At 58.0% G+C, this 18,492-nt stretch overlaps 1 protein-coding gene across 2 annotated transcripts; it reads left to right on the forward strand.

The window, feature by feature from the left end:
* The first annotated feature begins 7,393 nt into the window (after window positions 1–7,393).
* Window positions 7,394–17,881, forward strand: SPRY3 (sprouty RTK signaling antagonist 3). 2 transcript variants are annotated; one of them, XM_059859130.1, is made up of 3 exons: window positions 7,397–7,702; window positions 11,296–12,251; window positions 16,066–17,881. In XM_059859130.1, exons 2-3 carry the CDS (start codon window positions 11,343–11,345, stop codon window positions 16,225–16,227), a joined length of 1,071 nt encoding a protein of 356 aa, XP_059715113.1. In that variant the 5' UTR covers window positions 7,397–7,702; window positions 11,296–11,342; the 3' UTR covers window positions 16,228–17,881. The 2 variants fall into 2 exon arrangements, with proteins under 2 accessions (XP_059715114.1, XP_059715113.1); XM_059859131.1 differs by lacking the exon at window positions 16,066–17,881 and having other exon boundaries at window positions 7,394–7,702; window positions 11,296–15,005.
* The last annotated feature ends 611 nt before the right edge of the window (window positions 17,882–18,492 follow it).

The following is an 18,492-nucleotide window of genomic DNA, read 5'->3' on the forward strand; positions in this document are numbered from 1 at the left end:
GCTCTGCGGTGTCCCGGGTGCCAGCCTGGTCTGTTACCCTGAGGAGGCACCCGGGGGCCTGCTGCCCGATTTTACCTCCACACAAGGCACTTCCCTTGCCCGTGCCTCAGTTTCCCTGTTTGTCCATGTTCCCGCAGCATCACCGGGGCACCGCTGTCATCCCAGCAGCCCCTGGCCCTGGCGGCCCCACAAGCACCCCCGGCCTCCGCCTGCCGCGGCCCCGGGCTCTGGGAGCCAGCGCTGCCTTCTCTCCTTACATTAATAAAAATTTTACAGCACGGTGGCAGGAAATGCATTTTCAGTTCATCTGCTGCAGCTATTAGATTACCAGGAAATGGCTGGCTGGCCGGCAGCCAGGGGTCCGGAGGGCCGTGGCGCAGGGGAAGGTGAGTGGAGGGCTGGGATGAGCCAATGGCACAGGTCCCCATCCTCCTGGATGTGCCTGTGCTGTGCCAGGCTGTGCCCATCTGCTCGGCCGGCTCCTGGATGCGAGGCTCCCTGGGCATTCTCTGAGCTGGTGGGGATGGATCTGGTCCCTGATACTTTGGGAAATGGGATGAGCAGGGGAGGCGTCTCCTGATGAATCTGCTGCAGCCTGAGACCAACGGACCCCAGCTGGCCACAGCCTTTGCTGAGGCTGTGCTGTGCTGGGTTGCAGGGAGAAGTGGAGGATTTGGGACTGGGACCAGGGAGAGTTGGAAGATTTGAGGCTGGGACCAAGGAGAGTTGGGAGATTTGGGGCTTGGGCCAGGGAAAGGTGGGAGATTTGGGGCTGAGACCAGGGAGAGATGACTTATCTTGTTTGGACCTGAGAGGGGTGAAAGGTTTAGGACTGGGACCAGGGAGAGGTGGAACATGAGGCTGTGATAGGAAGGATGCATTCACTGAGTGCAGCAGGTCTCTGCAAAGGTTGGTTATTCCAAGCTGTGGGATTTTTAAATCACCAGGCTGGGCTGGTGTCAAGCAGAGCCTGGGAAAGACTTAAATGTGTGTTGTCTGTAACAGAGCTGGGAGTGGGGGGTAGATGCTGGCTATAAATACCTGTACCTGCCTCAGAGGTGGCAGTGCTAATGAAGGGAGGGAATTGTGAGCAGCCCCTCAGGGAGGGGGCAGGAGCAGCAGCAGTGGCTGCAGTGGCTCTGTGGGCCTGGGGGAGGGAGGGACAGACAGGACAGGGTTTTAGGGACCTGGTTTTTAGGCTAGGCAGAGTTTTCAGGAGAGCCCTCTTAGAAGTGACTGTGGCCAAGTGCTGGAGCTGCTCTCTACAGGTGGGACAATTTCATGCTGGGACTCCCAGAGCCCAGACCAGTCATGAGCCCTGGGATCCTTTCCACGATCCTGGAATGATCCTGGGATCATCTCCACATGAACATCAGGCACCAAATCAGGCACTCCACATGAGCATCAAGCACCAAGCATCTTCCCTGGGGCAGCGGGTGATCCCTCCCTGGAGCATTCTGGGCTCCAGAGGGGTGGTCCATGCTCCAGAGGGGTGCTGGAGGCTCCACAGGGATGCTCCAGGTTCCACAGGGATGCCTCAGGCTCTAGGGGGATGCTCCTTGCCAGTGCCTGGCAGCATCTCGTGGGGCTCAAGCCCTCTCTGCCTGCCCGGCCTCCCAGTGCCCCGAGCTGGGTGCAGGATGTGCTTTTGGGAAGGAGGTGACCCTCGCCCTGCCATGGTGACAGCTCCATCTCCACTCTGGTACCAGCAACTGCACTGGAAGAAAGAGGACACCTGGTAAATGAGCGTTGGAGAACAGGGAAGGCAAGCAATGATGGAAAGGAACGGACCAAGGAAGGAAGAAAACTATGGGGAGAAGGGAAGGTCTGAGCCTCGCCAGGGTTTATTAAAGTTTGAAAGAACAGAAACCGTGGTTTGCGTGGAGGGGACTGGCTATTTTTAGCCGTGGGTAGGATGTCAGCTCTGAAAATAGCCTGCTACCAGATCCTAATGAAATCCTCTCTTTGGCTCTCACACGGAGCGAATTTGGAGGGGGAGGATCGCTGTCACACCCGCAGCCGAGGAGCTCCTGACATTCACAGTGACTTGCCTGGTTTTCTCTTATTTATTTATTTTATTTTTTTTCCTTCCCCCTCCAGTTTCTCCTATTCTTTGCCGGCTCTGCCTTACACCGAACAGAGGAGTCACCAGCCAAAAAAGTGACTGCGGGGGCAGTGCTGCTTAGCTACGGCCAAATCCCAGCAGCATGTGACCGGCTTGGCAATTTAATACGGAGCCCTGCTCCCCGGCACACGCGCGCTCGAGTTAAAGTGACATTGAAACGGGGACTGGAAGTGCTGAAGGCACAGAATTTGGGGGGAGCTGCCTCCCCCAGCCCCTCCCATCCATCCCTGGGGAGGGGGGTTTGCTCCATGGGATGTGGGAGTGGGAAGGATGGTGCCCAGGTGAGGGAGGATGCTTGGGACAGGTGTGCAGGCTTGGGAGGGAGCGGGGATTGGGAGAGCTGCAGTGTGGATGGATCAGCTGGTCTGGGGAGAGCTGAGCAGCCTGGAGCACCAGCAGGAGGGATCCCCATGTACGTGGGATCCTTGGTGTACTTGGGATGGCCTGGTAGACACAGGATATCTGGTACAGAAGGGATACCTGGAGTACAGGGGATAGCTGGTGTATGTGGGATATCTGGTGTATGTGGGATACCTGGTACATCAGGGACATTTGGGACATGTAGGGTACCTAGTACATGTGGGATCCCTGGTGTGTGTGGGATACCTGTAGTGGATACATTTGGGGTATTTGGGACATGTAGTGGAGTTCAGTCTGGAGATCCTGAAGAAGACTTGGAACACTGGGTGGTGGCTGCTCCCAGCAATGATCAGGACCCTTCTGAGGAGCATCATGGAGAGCACAGGGCAAAGAATCCAGGGAGAGAGAGGGCCCTGAGGGCTTGGGGGCAGAAAAGACACTACGGGAGCATCACATCCCCGGCAGGGGTGAAGGTGCCACAGAGGCACAGGTTGGGTGAGAAACGTGTCTTGCAAAGGCAGGGTGTGACTTGGCAAAGGAACCAGTGCTCCAAGGGCTTTCCGGGGACATTCACGGTCTGGAGGGTGCAAGTCCTTTGTCACTTGATTCCCCCCAACAGGGATATAGCAGTGGGGTTTGGGCAGAATCCAGGCACAACAGTGTCTGGACACTTCCCAGGGAGCTAGAAGATGGAACTCACAATTTCCCAGCAAGGAAATGTCTGTATTGCACATCCCTTTGTTACCCAATATCTCCTCACCCATCCTGCTCACGTTCCCCAGGAGCTCAGGTTGGGACCTCACCTTTGGAGCCAACACTGCTGGAGTCACATCTGTGTTCACTGTTGGGAGGGGGATGTGGCTTCGGGCAGGGACCTCATCAGGACAAATGTGTGCTGTAGAAGAGCTGCTGTGGAAGTGTGGGGAGCCCACGAATCATGGAACCATGGAATGATCTGGGTTGGCAGGCACATTAAAGATCCTCTAGTTTCCATCCTCTTCAGGGACACCTTCCACTGTCCCAGGCTGCTCCCAGCCCTGTCCCACCCGGCCTTGGGCACTGCCAGGGATCCAGGGGCAGCCACAGCTGCACTGGGCACTTGGGCCAGGGCCTGCCCACCCTCACAGTGATGATGGCACAGGGACAGCCAACACTCAGCGCTTGCTGTGCACAATGGGACCTGGGGAATCGTGCCATGGGAAGTCACTGCCCTGTCCTACTGTCCCCTCCAGCTGGGGGGAGGTGCCAGATCCCTGCTCCCTCTGGGCACTGGAGAGCCCCTGGAGATGCTGCTCCTGCTCGGCGCGGGGCCGGAACCATCTGCATCAATGAGTCAGCAGGACCCACTCAACACTTCCCCAGCAGAATCTGCTCCTCTCTCGACAGAATGGACAGCTCTGGCGGGCTCTGGCAGCGTGTTACAATCTCAGCTCATTAAAGGACGCATCCTGAGCGCTTTATTGATGTTTTATGCTGCCTGGCTCCATCTTCAGAGGGAAACTCTCATTGCAGTCAATGACTACACCTCCGACTGCTGCAGGCTGAGCTCGGAGCTCTGGATCTGGCTCCCAGAGAGGCAGGCTCAGCTCCCATGGCTACACTGCAAACCCTGGGGTTTGACCCCAAAGGGGGTACGAAACTTCTCAGGGCCAGCATCCCTCTTTTCTTTCCAGGAACTAGGGAACACTCAAAAGAAGAACACAAGGAAGGGGTTGTTTTTTTTCCTTGCTCATCCCTCTTTCTGTTAGAAGGAGCTGCATGGCAGGGAAGGGAAATGATGTTTCCTCTCCCCCAGCACTGCCATCTGTTCAGCCGAAGCCCAGCCGGGTGGGTGTACCTGGCCTCCTCCTCTCCCAGCGTGCTGGGAGCCACACGTCCCCACTTCGGGAGAGTCACAGTCCTTTAATAAGTTCCCCAGTGCTGGCTGTTGCTTCTGAAAAGCTCATGGCACTGTCTGCCTTCAAGTGGCTTTTACATAATACAGACTGTCAGGCTAGATGAGCATCATGGTCCCTTCTGGCCCTAAAATCTGTGAATCTCCAAATTAGAGGACACCAGCACCTCCTTGTTTCTGGCTGATTGAATTAGGGGAATCGCGTGTTCTCTTTCTCCTCTCTTTTTTTTTCCTCCCTCCCCTGCATCATCTCTAACTGGAGGTGAATTACCCTCCCCCTGAGCCCGAGCTTGGCAAACAGCAGCAGGAGAGACCCTGCAGCTTCAGCCTTGCTCTGGGATATCCTGCTCTCCTGCCCACTCCAGGGCTGATTCCTGGGGGTGAATTGTCTGACTGTGGGCACAGCCAGGCCTGGAGCTGGAAAATCTGTATGGAAAATGGTGCTGAGCTCTCTTGACTGTTTTAAAATTCCAACTAAGCTCTCCAAGCTTCAGACTGAGCTCCCTGGGATTTGTGACCAAGGTGTGGATGTAGAGAAACACTTTTCGGGAAGGGAAATGAAGTGAGTGACTCCCCATGGTTATGGGGGTGTTTGGGATGTGTAGGGGGAATGGGAAGAGCAAAGCAGGGAGAAATTGCTTATGATCTCTGAGGATTGGTGGGGATGGGGGTTCTCCAAATGCAGGTGTCTGCAACAGGAGCTGGGGCCCCATTGTTCCCAGCAGGCTCAGCTGGAGTTGGGAACCCGGGGATGTCCACCTCGATCGTCTTGGTGCTCTCAGCTGCGCTCAGGACATGCACTGAGAGCCTCAAACAGAAATGGGACACCCTGGAGCTGCTTCTTCCCATCCTTTTGGGCAGGACCCCAGTGGTGTTCAAGGTGGTGGATTTCCACTGGGATGAGGACTGGGACCAAGCCCAGAGGTGAGCTGAGGGGCTGGCGTGGGGTGTGAGGCACAGTGGGGGCTGTGGGAAGGGTGCTCAGCCCCTGCTCCCACACCCCCCACACGGGGAGAGGCGGCCAGAAACCTGCAGAAGTCTCACACCTTCCTCTGCCATGGCTCATCCGGAAGAACAACATCTGTCTCCTGACAGCCAAAACTTCTCCTAAGGAGGGGGGCTCCATCCCAGACCCTTCCTTTGGGGGAGACTCTAAACTTTCCTGCTTTGCAAGTGCACTCGGGTTCCCAGCCCTCCTCTCCAGCAGTGCTGTGGTCAATAACTCACCGGGAGGCTGCTATTCTCCCTGTGCTTCCCACCCTCCCACTCCTCCCGGGAGCTCTGCATTCATGCCTTTTTGGCCCTCCCTCGGCAGCGAGTGAGGAATAAAGCGGCACCGGCTGAGCACGACGCGGGATGCACTGGGATGCTGTGAGCCAGCGAGGGAAGCCTGAATCACTGGCACCTCAAGGTGGGAGTGAGAGATTTGGGCTGGGAAAAAGGGAGGACATCACACGTGCTCCCGGGAGTCAGGTGCTCTCAGCAGTTGGCTGGGAATTGGGCAACTCGGATCCTTTCTGTGCCTTTAAAGACAGAACTGAGAGCAATGGGGAGAAGAGGAGGGGCTGGTGGGAGTGCAGAGGGGTTTAGCCAGAAGGCTCTGAGCTGGAGCCGAGGCTGAAGGATGCTGTCAGGGACTTGTTCTTCTTGGAGAAACTCCTGGAGAAGCATCCCTGGTGGGATCCCATGGAGATGGAGAAACCCTCAGCCTAGAAATACCTAAAAATGAGACTGCACAGGCTCAGCTGGGAACCATGTGGGAGATTGGAGTCACTGGCCCCAGCTGGGGGGATTCCAGTGCTTCTGCTGGCATCAGCTGGGAGGGAGCCTCCGAGGTCTGTGGGATCATCCCAGTTTGTCCCCATCTGTTACAGCCACAAGCAGCAGAGCTGGATTTATCACTCTTATTCCAGGCCCTTCTCCTCCCCTCTGTCCCCATCCTGCTCTCACGCACTCAGACCCTGTGTTTACCATCCAGCCTGGGAACCTGCCCACCTCGAGGTGGTCCCGTGCTGCTGGGCACCTGGCTGCGGGGGGCTGAGGGCTTGGTGGGCTCATCTTCACATGTCTGAGACAGATTCTGAGCCCTCCCCGAGCTGGGGCTGTCGCTTTGCTCATCTGGTGAGCACTCCCAGAAAGAATGGGTGACCACCCTGGAAGTGTCGAGGGGAATGAGGAGGGAAGGTGGGGGCTCTGCTGGGGTCCACAGGAGATGTCCAGTGTCATCAGGGTGGCCTTGTGTCTTTGGGACTGTCAAGCCTGGTCTACTTTAATATAACTGGGGGTGAGGGGGGTCACAAGGACCCCTGGTGCTCCTGAGCCACAGGCAGGAAAGCAAGGGACTTGGGAAAAGCATGCAGCGATTGGGAAAACCTCTGGGATGGAAGATCCAGGTCCTGCTTGGACTTTGAGTCTAAGCTTTTTGTTTCTGGGAGAGTGGGATGTGTGTGGGCTGGTTCTGTGGGTCTCAGTATGGAAAAGCTCCTTCCCAGTCTCTCTTCCCAGTGTGTCTCTGCAGGGGCTCATTCAGGTGTGGGTTGGGACTTTAGGGCAGTGTTGGACCTGGATGGCACCTGGGCTGTCCCAGGGGCCTCCTGGGAAGCGGTGAGCTGGAAGAAGGTTGGACTTGATGACATTAGAGGTCTTTTCCCACCTTTTCCACGATTCTATGAGGTGACTGAGCCCGTTTCACGGCGATTTATGGATCAAACCCCAGGTGATGGATCCTGAGTAGCTGCCGGCCCCTTTGTGGCCCAGCCCGACAGGACCTGCCCACGGTGTCACACTGTCCCCGACCCATCCCGTGACGCTGCTGTGTCCCCAGGGGGGGCTGTCCCGGGGGGCGCAGGGGGAACACCGGCTCGGGGTGCGGGAGGGCCATCCCGGGGGGCGCCGGGAGGGACACGGAGCCCGGGGCAGACGGAAACGTTTAAATAGCGGCTGAGCATCCCGCGGCGGGGCTGGGCGGCAGCGGCGCCTGGGGAGCGCTGCGGGGCTCTGCGGAGCCGCTAATGGGCCGAGTCCATTTCAGAGGGATGACGCCACTTGGGTAAAGCGTTAAGAGCTCCGGGAAGGCAGCGCAGAGCGAGGGGGAGCGCGATGCTCCCGGGCAGCGCCAGGTCCCTCCCTCCTCCCTCCATCCCTCCTCCTCCTCCTCCCTCCGCCCAGCCTCCCGTTCCCACCGAGCGCGGGGCCCCCCCGCCGCTCCCGCTGCCCGCGGCGCGGGGCTCGGCTGCGGGGCCGGGGCTACCCCGCTGCCCGCCCCGGGGCTGCCCCCGCCGCGCTCGGGCTCCGCGGGCGGATGGACCGGCGGCGGCTGCGGGGTGAGTCCGCTCGGCGCGGACACGCGTGGGCTGCGGGACGGCGGCGGAACGCGGCGGGGAGACACTCGTGGGCCGAGCGGGAGGGGGTCCTGGGTACTCGTGGGCAGCTCCTGAAGGGACGCGGGTCTCTGGATGCGCACGGGCTGTGCAAGGAAACTGCGGCTCCGTGCGGGGGGGGGGTTGGGGTCCTGCACACGCGTGGGGTGCGCGCTGTGGAGCTGGGGCCGCGTGTGGGTCCGAGTCACGCGTGGGCTGTCCCGAGAGTTGTCCAGCACACGAGCGAGCAGCGGGCGCGGCGGTGCCCGGGAGTCCCGGGGACACGGGGGCTGCGTGCGCCTGGAGGGGCTGCGGGACCGCGCCAGGTGAGACCCCCGCGTGGGCTGCGCGCTGAGTGAGCCTCCCCCCCAGCACCCCACTCCACCCCGCAGCACCCAGACAGGGCTAGGGGGTCCATTTTCTCCCACCTGGCGCCCTGAGCCGCTTGCCCCCGGCTCGCAGCCACCTCCAGCCTGTAAATCATTTGCTTTTACGATCCTTCCTCTGGCCCATTATCACACGAACTTTATATGTTTGAGGCTGGTGGTGGCCATAAAGCCGGCCCGATTTCCGGGGCTGGCATGCCTGCCTGGCAGGCAGGGTGTGAGGAGGAGGAGGAGGAGGCTGGGGGAACGCTGTCCCAGGCCCCCCAGGCAGGCAGGTAGGCAGGGAGGGGTGCAGCAGAGCCCCGGGGATGCTCAGCTCAGTGCGGCTGGGATATGGACTGATTGCAGCCCTGGAACCAGGCTGGAGCAGGGAGGGCTGTGAGGGACTGGGGGGCACTGGGCTGTTCTGGGGTGGGGGAGGAGGAAGAAGCGGGGTCCCAGCCCTGGTCATTCAGTCCCTCTGCAGGACCCACAGATGTTCTTTTCAGCTCCCCTTGGCTCCCACAGGGACATTTACATCCCCCCAGCCAGTGAGTTTAGGTCCTTGTCTGATCCCTCCACCTTGGAATCACAGCTCAAATGCTTGGGGGCATTTGGGCCCTGGTCCAGTGTTGGGGGGCTCCCAAGATCTGTTTTTCTCAAGATGCTGTGTCTGAGCCCTGCCCCCAGATCTGGAGTGTCCGGCACAGCTGATGGTCAGCTCCTCTCTGGCTGTGTCCCCCAGGCTCGGTTCCTCCTCACATTGTCCCTCCTGCCCCAGCCAGGCTCAGGGGTCTCCTCATGCCTCTTGAGCTCCAGGTGTTCAGAAGATTTGAGTTGCCTGTGTTGGGCCAGCAGCCCCATTGGCTCTGCGTCTACAGGCACCTCTGTGGGGTCTCTCCCTTTGGTACTCCCCATGGTTGGAGCCCCCCAGGACCCTCACAGGGGTCATCTCACTGGCCAAGTCTGAATGACCAAGTACTGAGCCCAGGTGAGTGGGGATGGATACCTGGTGTGAGCAGATGCTCCCAGGTGGAATCAGCATCGTTCTCTGAATGATCCCATCCCGACAGGATCTGGGTCATGAGGGATGTGGGGATGCTCTGAGGCTGCTCCCTGCTCCCCTCTGCACAGTCCCAGCTGCAGGCTGAGATGGGCTCTCCCTCTTCAGGGGGGCTCTGGGGCTTCATGTCTCCAGCCTGTGCTTCAGTAAGACCCTCCCAGGTGAGGAGCTCGGTGACAGCAGGTGACAGCCATGAGAGCTTCGCCTCTGGCCTGTTCCATCTCATAAACCTTCCCCGAGTCAGCCATGCCCTCCTAATTCCCCTTGGTACTGCTGTGAAAGAAAAGGGTACCCAAATCGCCTGTGGGTGTCCTGGGTGAGTGACTCCTCACTGTCTGCATCTTCTCAAATGGGGAATTGCTTGGAGGAGAGAAAACCCCAAATCTGAGCAGATCAGTTGCCTTTTCTTTCCAGAGAGGGGGATGGGAGAGAAGAGATCTTGCTTGAACAGTCAAAGTGAGTTGCCTTTGCTTTTCCCTGCTCCTCAAGGTCAGCCTAGCTAATGAAAATCAATCTTCCCTCTGCCTCTCTCTGCTGCATGAGCAGATTCTACCTGTGGCCCCTTCACCCACTTGAAAGTGGCGGCCGCTCTGTTCTGCCAAGCGCGGGCAACGCTGGAGGGAGCTCCCCCCTGACCGGCGTCTTCCTGCGGGCCCGGGCACCGTGGCAACATCTGTGGCATGGAGGGATCACTCCTGTGATCTGTCCTCTCTGGCCCGGGGAAGCTGGCTGTGCATGGGAAGCACGTATCCCACATGGAGATCTGGGCTGGAAGTGGTGGACTCTGGCATGCAGTGAGTGATGTCTGTCCTCTGGGCACTCCTGGGCAGCTCTGTGTGCAGGTGGCTGGAGCGGGAGCTTTGTGTCCCCCTCCCAGGGCCGGAGCTGTCCCGTGTCTCCTGTGCCCGCTGCTCCCTCCCCTCCCCTCTCCCAGCCCCACCAAGGGTTTTCCCTGCCGATGTCTGGCAGATGAAGGTTTGGAGATGGAGATGCTGCCTTGTGGTTAAGCTTGCCAGGAAGGGGAGTGGTGGCACGTGGAGTCCTCCCTGCCCCATCCCATGGCCCTCAGCAGTGCTGCTGTTCCTGGGCACGGCAGGCTCTGCTGCCAGCACTGCCACCCGGGAAGGGCCATGTCCTGAAAACAACAGCAAAGGGCACAGCAGGGTGGTGTGAGGGGCACCACAGGGCTTGCCTGTGCCAAGGCTGCCTTCCCTTGTGTGTGTGCCAGGTTTGAAGGGAAACCTGCCCTTCCCCATGCTCCTGATAGGGGCAAATTGGCTCCTGGGCAGGGGATGGGGTAGTGGGATGCTGCAGTCCACCAGGACTTGAAGTCTGTGGGATAGTCCTGTCCTTGGCCAAACACAGGGCTCAATTTCATCCCTGGAAGTGTTAAAAAAAAGTGTGGATGTGGGTCTTGAGGACATGGTTCAGTTGTGAACGTGGTGGTGGTGCTGCTGCTGGGTTGATAGTTGGAGTTGCTGATCTTAGAGGGCTTTTCAAGCTTCATAGATTCAGTAATTCTAATTTGTCACTGTTGTTGCCTAGAGTTAGAGAATCTGTTTTCACATTCCCCATCCCAGTGCTCCCAGTGTGTGCAGGGAATGGGAGCAAGAGGCTGCTCAGGGTGTGCTGAGAAACGCCAAAGCAGAGAGAGCCCCTGCACTGAGGGAGATGCCTTTCCCAGCTCTGTCATGCCTCTGGATCAGTCACTGCTTCCCATTTCCCCTCCTCCAGAGAGGGCCAGCATATGTCCCTGGGGAAGGAGAAGGAGGTGCTGGTGAGGGGTGGGAAATCCTCTGGAAGGACACGAGAGGCTCAAAAGCATGGAGAGAGGCTGTGCCTGCCGGGGTCGAGGGGCAGATCTGACAGCCCTTCCTTTGGGATACATCCAGCCTAAGTGTTCCCAGACACAAAACTACTCCAGGTCTGATTTCTGGAAATCCTTTCATTTGGAGTTCTCCAGCCAGCCTTCGTGTCCTGCTTTGCTCTAGTGGAAGGTGTCCCTGCCCATGGCAGGGGGCTGGAATGATATGAGCTTTAAGGTCCCTTCTGTCCCAAACCAGTCTGTGATTCAATGATTTGGATGGGCGTAACAGGGATATTTTCTCTCTTCCTGCCCCATCCTTTAGGATCTTTAGATGTGCCCTGATGCTGCAGGGTCTCCTGGCTCCTGGAAATGCAGCTCTCTTCCAGCGTGGCTGAACTCAGCTGTGAGGAGACCATGGACCCACCCGCCGAGGACTTCCAGCAGGTCCTGTCCATCGACCAAATCCGCTCCATCCGTGCCAGCAACAACTACGTGGAGAGGCCGGCGGCGTGCTTCCAGCAAGCCCGCTCCAACCCCTCGCTGTCTCAGCCCCCGCACAAGCAGGAGTGGTCCCAGGACCGGCTAGCGTCTTCCACCTTCCAGGACCTGCACCTCAGCCACAGCCAGCAGCACCAGATGCCACCTCTGCAGCCGCACCTGAGCCACTCGAGCACGGCCAGCTCGGTGTCTCAGAGCACCACGGCCTCCGAGCAGGGCCTGCTGAGCAGCCTGACGCCGTCGCACTCCGGGCACTCGCTGGTGCGGACGCAGCCCCGCGGGGCTGAGCTGAAGGCGGAGGAGTCCCCGCGGAAGGGCGCGGAGCCGCCGCCGCCGCACGGGCACCTGCTGCTGTGCGAGGCGTGCGGGCGCTGCCGCTGCCCGCGCTGCACGGCCGCCCGCAGCCTGCCCTCCTGCTGGCTCTGCAACCAGCGCTGCCTCTGCTCCGCCGAGAGCCTCCTCGACTATGGGACCTGCCTCTGCTGCGTCAAGGGGCTCTTCTACCACTGCTCCACCGACGACGAGGACACCTGCGCCGACGACCCCTGCTCCTGCGGGCCGGGCTCCTGCTGTGCCCGCTGGGCTGCCATGAGCGTCCTGTCCCTCCTCTTGCCCTGCCTCTGCTGCTACTTTCCCACCCTGGGGTGCCTCAAACTTTGCCAGCGGGGTTATGACGGCCTGAAACGCCCCGGCTGCCGCTGCCAGAGCCACACCAACACGGTCTGCAGAAAGATCTCCTCGGCCAGTGGCACGCCCTTCCCCAAAACGCTGGACAAGCCGGTATGACCCCCCCCGAGGAGGAGAAGCGGGCTTTGCTCCTCTTCTCTTCTCCATCCCCCTCCTCCCTCGGCTCCCTCTGCTCTGCAGTGCCCCCCCTCCCCACCATCACCTTCCAGGATTGAGACGGGTGACCTGGGGGTCCCCCAGGTTTTGGGATGCCCTGGCTGGGTGGCCGGGGGAGCTGGCACTGAGCTGGGGGGTACCAGTGGTTTTGCACATGCAGGAGAGGAACAGGAGAGGCAGAGCAAGCTGAGGGTGCCCTCCCTGGCTGTGTCCCATAGGGAAAGGTGACCCAGAGGGTCCTTGGGCTCTGCCCCCATGGCAAGGGTACCTGAAGCCCCTCAGGGCTCTGCTCTCCATAGTTTTAGGAGCTGCCCCACAGTGTGGTCCTTATCCGTGGGGGAGGAAACAGGTCAGTGAGTCCCTGTGCCAGAGTCCCTCGGGAGCCAGACCCCTCTCCCACTCTTTCTCCCTCTCCTGCACTTTCTGTGGGTGGCCTTTCTCCCCTCAGATGGCCACTGGTCCCTTTCCCCAGGGGGCTGGGGTGCCAAGGGGTCTCACCAGTGGCAGTGGCTTCCCTCCAGGCTTGGAAGCTGCTGGGAGAAGCGAGTGAGCTCCAAAATGAGGTGGCACCGTGTTTTTCTATCTCAAAGAGGAAGAGAAGGTGTGGGAAGCTTTAGAAACCTTCTGGCAGGGGAAGGAGCTATCGGAGGCAGCCCAGCCCACTCTCTCCTGCCCGACTAAGGCAAGGGAAAAGTCCCCTCTGGGATTTGGCTGAGAACAAGGAGCTGCTTGGAAATTGCCATTCATTTCTCCAGGCAGTGGAGGGCTGCCTGAGGTGGGAGCTGCCGCCTGGCTCCATCCCACCACCCAGCAGATGCCACAGGCACCAGCTCCGTGCTCGAACCCTGATCTGGTACCTTCCACCAGCACTGAATTCACTTTAAAAAAATATTGCAAAGCCAACTGTGAGAAGCCACCACTCCGGGGACTCCTCAGCAGGGCTTCTGTCACCTTGCCTTGGGCTGGAGGACACGGAGAGCAGGAGGGGGTGTCAAAGCTGGGGACCCTGACCTTCCCTCCCTGCTGAGTTTCCTTGGAGTCCTCATCTCGCTGAGGGGGTTCTGCCACTTGCTGACAGCCGGGAGTGGGGCTGGAGCCAGCCCTGGAGCCGGTCCTGGAGCCAGTCCTGGGGCCAGCCCTGGGGCCATCTGCAGAGCGGAGGACGCTGCAATCCGGGTCAGGGTTCTGTGTTTCCTGCTGGGATGATGATAACCCCAACTGGGTGCTGTGGCTGGGGGACTCCTGGTGGTCCTGGGCTCAGCCCCATGTCTGTGTAGTGCCAGCTCCTGGTTGTGACCCTGCTGGCATCATTTGGGGGGAGTTTGGAGCCGGGATGGCTCTGCCTGTCCTGGAGCTCGGCTCTGCCTGCCTGTCCCCCTTCCCAGGTGTGTGAGCACGAGAGGAGGGAATGGTGCTCCTGGAGGAATATATGCAACACATCCCTTGGCTTCTCCAAGACCCAGCTCCCAGGGCCCGTCCGCTGCCTCCTCCCAGCCGCCTCTTTCTGTAGAGTTCTGTGGATCTATTTTTGTAGATATAAATATAACGTTAGGATGGGTAGGTCTATTACTAATGATATTCATGATACTGCTGTGAACGGTGCCAGGTACAAGGTTTGGCTTCCTGGTGCACTTGCACAGGCTGGAAAAGATGATTTCCCAGTTAGCTTATTGCTAATCCCAGACCCTTGGTTCCCAGGTTGTTGGGAGTGGGGGAAACAGAGGTGTACAGATTGTCTGGGGATCTGCTCTGCAGGGAGGGTGGCATTCAGTGCTGGCTGAGAGGTGAGGCAGAAGTGGAATCTCATTGTGGGACTCCTCTTTTCATCCATTCACTTTCTAAAAATTGTGGTGGATCCAAGATCCCTCTGTTGCGGGGAAAAGTGGTTCCAGGGAGTGATTCATCCCACTTGGAAGCATTATTCATCAAATCCTGTGCTGGCTGTGCCCGGCTCCCCTGACTCAAATGGCACCCAAACATTGAGCTCCAGGCTCCATGGGGTGGGAGGTTTGTGCTGGAGAATGTTATGGACGTGAGTGAAATCCTCTCCCTGATTTCACCCAGAGCCCGAGGGGGGATGTGGAAGGATCTGTGGGTATCTTAGGATGATGGTCTGGGATGCAGAGGGATCTCCTGGCATTAGGAAAGGACAGAGCCCCATTTGGGCATGGTCCATCTGTAAGGCCAGCCTGGACTCTGGAATCATTTGGATCTTAAAGCCATGACCTTCTCAGAGGATGCCCTGAAGGTGTGTGAACCCCTCTAAGATCATTCCTGTGGCAGCAAATATAAAATGCATTGCTAATACATTTATCCTTATGCCAATAATTGCTTGGCTCCCTACTTCCAAGTGATGTTGTGGGGAGACACTTCCTCCCAGAGTCTCCTTCCTTTGGAAGGCTCAGTTCACTCTTCTATTGGTGCTGATTAAACTCCTGCTTCATAAAAACCAGAGAGCATTTTTAGGGAGAAAAGGTCCCTTTTTCCCTGTGGGTTGGAGGAACTGTCTCCCTTGAATGAGAATGAGAAACAGTTCATTGAAACTTTTTAAAGAAAACTAATGAACAGAATTTTCCAACTTGCTCTACTTTGATTTTTTTTTCCTCCTCCTTTTTAAACGGATCCCACTTGTAAATTTAGTTACCACCTCTGTATCTTTGCAATTCATTGCTTCCTCTCCTGATGGTGGAATGACTCAACATGTGAAGCTTCATCATTTTCACGGCCTCCCAAGTCATGCGAGCGCGGGGTGACCTCCCCCAGGTGCTGGAGCTGGGGGATGAGGAGAGGCTGCCCATGGATCAGCTCCCCAGAGCTCTGCTTGGCACACAGCAGCAGCACAGTTACCTTCAGGAGCTGGGGGGAGGCCAGGGCTGACAGGAGCCTCCACCTAAAGGGCTTTTTCTGGGTCAGTGCAGAGGCTCCCTTCCTGCCAGGGAATGGTGCCACAGCCTGGTGAGGGCTGAGGAGCACGGCCAGGGCTCTGGAATGTCTCCTCTCCATGAAATGACAAATCTGGGGGACACGTTTCATGAAATACTGGACATGTAGAAGGGGAGGGATTTAAAAGCTGTGGACATGGTTTAGTGATGGCTCACAGTGCTGGGTTAATGTTTGGACTCAGTGGTCTTAGAGGCCTTTTCCAGCAGGAATGATTCCATGGTTCTAGGAAAGGGAGAGGACAAGAGCCCCAGCTGGCACCAAGGGCTGTGGGACCAGAGCAGGGCTTTGTTTTCACCGAGGGCAGACACGAAAGCCGCGTCCAGGACCTGCAGGGGCTGGAGGAGTTCAGCTTGCTGTTCTCTGTCCTGCTTATGGGGGCAGATGGCTTCGCCTGGAGTTCCTGCTGCCCACTCCAGCTGGGGGTGCTCAGCACATTTCCCCTCCTTGCTCTCAGCAGACAGGCGAGGTTGGGAGGCACCAAAAGCTGTCCCAGGAGAAGCATCCAAAGCTCCTGTTCACCAAGCTCATCCGTGATGGGGAAAGCTGTGGGCAGCCTCAGATTCTTTCCCCAAGCTTTTCCCAGCCTCCTCTGACCAGATCCATCCTGCTCCATCCCAGCTCAGCTGCCAGGCTGTTTGGTTTGCCCACAGAGAGGGCCCCGGTTCTGGTTGGAGTTGGGAGCCCCTTTCCTGCCCCACCCTCCGTGAGTCAGATCCCATCTGCTCGGGGTGTTTGTCTGCAGCTGCCTGTCCCAGCAGTTGGGCTTTCTCTCTGTCCTGACGTGTCTTTTTTGATTTTCTTTTGGAAGCGTCACATGTGGAGCCCTCTGCTCTCCCACGGGATGGATCTGCAATGGAGGGAGCGTTCCTGGGCTGCTGCCTTCCCTTTGCCAGGGAACATGCAGGTGGGGGCAGACTGGAGCAGGGAAAGAGATTCAGGTGTCAAAGAAGCAGGAAGCAGGAGCTGCTGAGCAGGACCTGAGCTCCTCCTGCTCCCCACCCAGAGCCTCCTTTTCCCACCCAGGAGTCCAAAGCTCCATCCATGCAAGAACCTGTCACGCTTTTTGCTTCCTCCAAGGCTTCCCTTGGTCCCACTCCCCTTTTTCCCCACTGGCAAATCAGTCTCAGCAAAGGTGGGGAGGGGTTTTGGGGACCGGTCTGGAGTGTCCCTCCCATCCCATCCCCTGGTGGAAGGGCCAAAGAGGTCCTTGGGCTGCTGTCCACTCATCCTTTAGAAACATCAGTGCCTCAAAGAGCAGGGGGAAGCTCTTTGTGACTCACAGATTCCCATAAAATCCCACTGAGTTCACTCCTGCCCATCCTCAGGGGTGAACACTGATGGAGGGAGGAAAAATGCCATTGACTAAAAGATGCCAAAGCCTGGAATCAGAGATTAGGAATGGCTCTGAAGTGTGGTAGAGAGGGATGAGCCAGGTTTTAGGGTAGCTGCTGTGGCATTGGCACAGGAAAGGAGCCCCCTGCGCCCTAAACTCCTGTTCCCAGCACTGCTGCTGTGGCTCCTTCCTGGGCTGTTCCGAGGCTGGAGAAAGCTGGGAGTGCTCAGACACTGGGAGGTCAAATGTTTGTGACAGGGATGTGATAAGGGCTGACCCCCACCCTGAAGCTCACTCTTAGTCTTTAACAGGATCCAGTTCAGGCTTGGCTCTGCTGAGGAACCCATGGAGTCCATGGGATTCTCACTGATCCAGTTGGTTCAAACCACCCTGAGCTGGGACCTCCTGGGCTTGTTTGGCTTTGGGTATTTCCCTGTGAGCACCAGAATCTCTTGTCACCCCTCCTGGAGTCACACTGGGAATGGAGCTGGGATCTGTTGTCCTGCTTGGGGTGACGCTGCAGAAGTATCTCCTGAGGACACAGTCCTGGGGCTCCTTGGATGGGCACTGCAGGCACGAGTCTTTTGGATGGGTGGGAGGAGGTCACAGCCCTCCAGGGCAGCGGGAATGTGCGAGGGAGGCTCTGGATCCCTCTCCTGCTGTGCCCAAATGGCTTCGTCACTAGCAGGACCAATCCCACCCCGGAGCTGGGCCTGGGAGAGGAGGTCCCACCTCTGTGCCAAGGTCACCCCAAGCCCTAAGCTTGGCCCGTCTCCACCTTGCCCCTTTCCCCCTTTCCATTGGGATGCTCTCCTGGCAGCAGCTCCTCATCCTCCTCCTCCCCTGGTGTCCTCAGCACAAAGCTCTCCATGGAAGATCCCCCTGGGCTCCACAGGACAGGCCCAGGATCCCAAGGCTCCCATCCCGCGTTTCTGGGTACAAAGCCCTTCTGTACAGCCTGTAAAGATCCCTCCCCAGCTCTCTCCATTCCAGTTCCTTTCTTTAAGGTATAATACATGTTTATAACCTGATGGCTGTTTTTTTGACAATACTCTTGTACCTTTTAAGGGGAAAAAAATTAAAAAACCAAAGTATTTATTTGAAAAGTTTATTTTAAAGATAAGAAAAAAAACCTATTTATTTTACTGCACCCTCTTCTGTTTGGTTTTCTTCTCTTGCAAAGCTGATAACTGTTACAGAACCACTGCTGAGGTGAAAGAAGTGATTCTATGGGTGGCTTCACAAGCCCACTTAGAGCAACTATTCAATAAAAATATATATTAATTTTGAACGTGGTCTTGTTCTTGTCTCCATGGTGGCTGGGGCAAGGCTCAGGCTTTGCCTGGGGTGTCGGATGGCTGGGCAGGGACTGAGAACTGGGGGGACTATCCTGGCCTCCGTGAGGTCTCCCCTGGGAGTCTTCTGATGCTCAGACCTCCAAAATTCAGTGTGGGCTTCCCTGCTGCAGCTGCCCCACATCCCTGAGGAAGGGCTGGCTCAGGCAGCAAAGGGCAGGAGCACAGAAGGGGAGACTTAGATAAGGAATTCCTGAGTGCTTGGGGACTTTCAGTCACCCCACAGAGATCCCAACGTGCTCCCAAAGCCTCTCCCACTGCCAGAGGAGTGGGGGTGATGCCACAGGGCCATGGGTGTCTTCTGCACGAGAAGCAGCGGCTGCCACCTGGCTCCTTCCCCAGCAGCTGCTGAAGGCACCTTGGAGGTGGGTTTAGCCCAAACCAGGAGGAATTTGGGCCACACTCCAGCAGCTCCTGGGCCAGGCTGGTGCCTCTGCTCCCTGTGCACATCCCAGAGCTGTGTTTCCCAAAGCCCTGCCTATCCAGAGTGCAGACACCCTCATCCTGAGGGCTCTCTGCTCCCCAGAGCTCTTCTCTCACACAGCTG

The sequence above is a fragment of the Haemorhous mexicanus genome, chromosome 14 (assembly GCF_027477595.1).
Source record: "Haemorhous mexicanus isolate bHaeMex1 chromosome 14, bHaeMex1.pri, whole genome shotgun sequence".
NCBI classification, from domain to species: domain Eukaryota; kingdom Metazoa; phylum Chordata; class Aves; order Passeriformes; family Fringillidae; genus Haemorhous; species Haemorhous mexicanus.

Excerpts from the sequence above, each read along its gene's own strand:
- SPRY3 (XM_059859130.1), top strand. The coding sequence starts at position 11,343 with ATGCAGCTCTCTTCCAGCGTGGCTGAACTCAGCTGTGAGGAGACCATG. Across the intron at positions 12,252-16,065 it reads CCAAAACGCTGGACAAGCCG|CGTCACATGTGGAGCCCTCT; the intron begins GTATGACCCCCC and ends TTCTTTTGGAAG.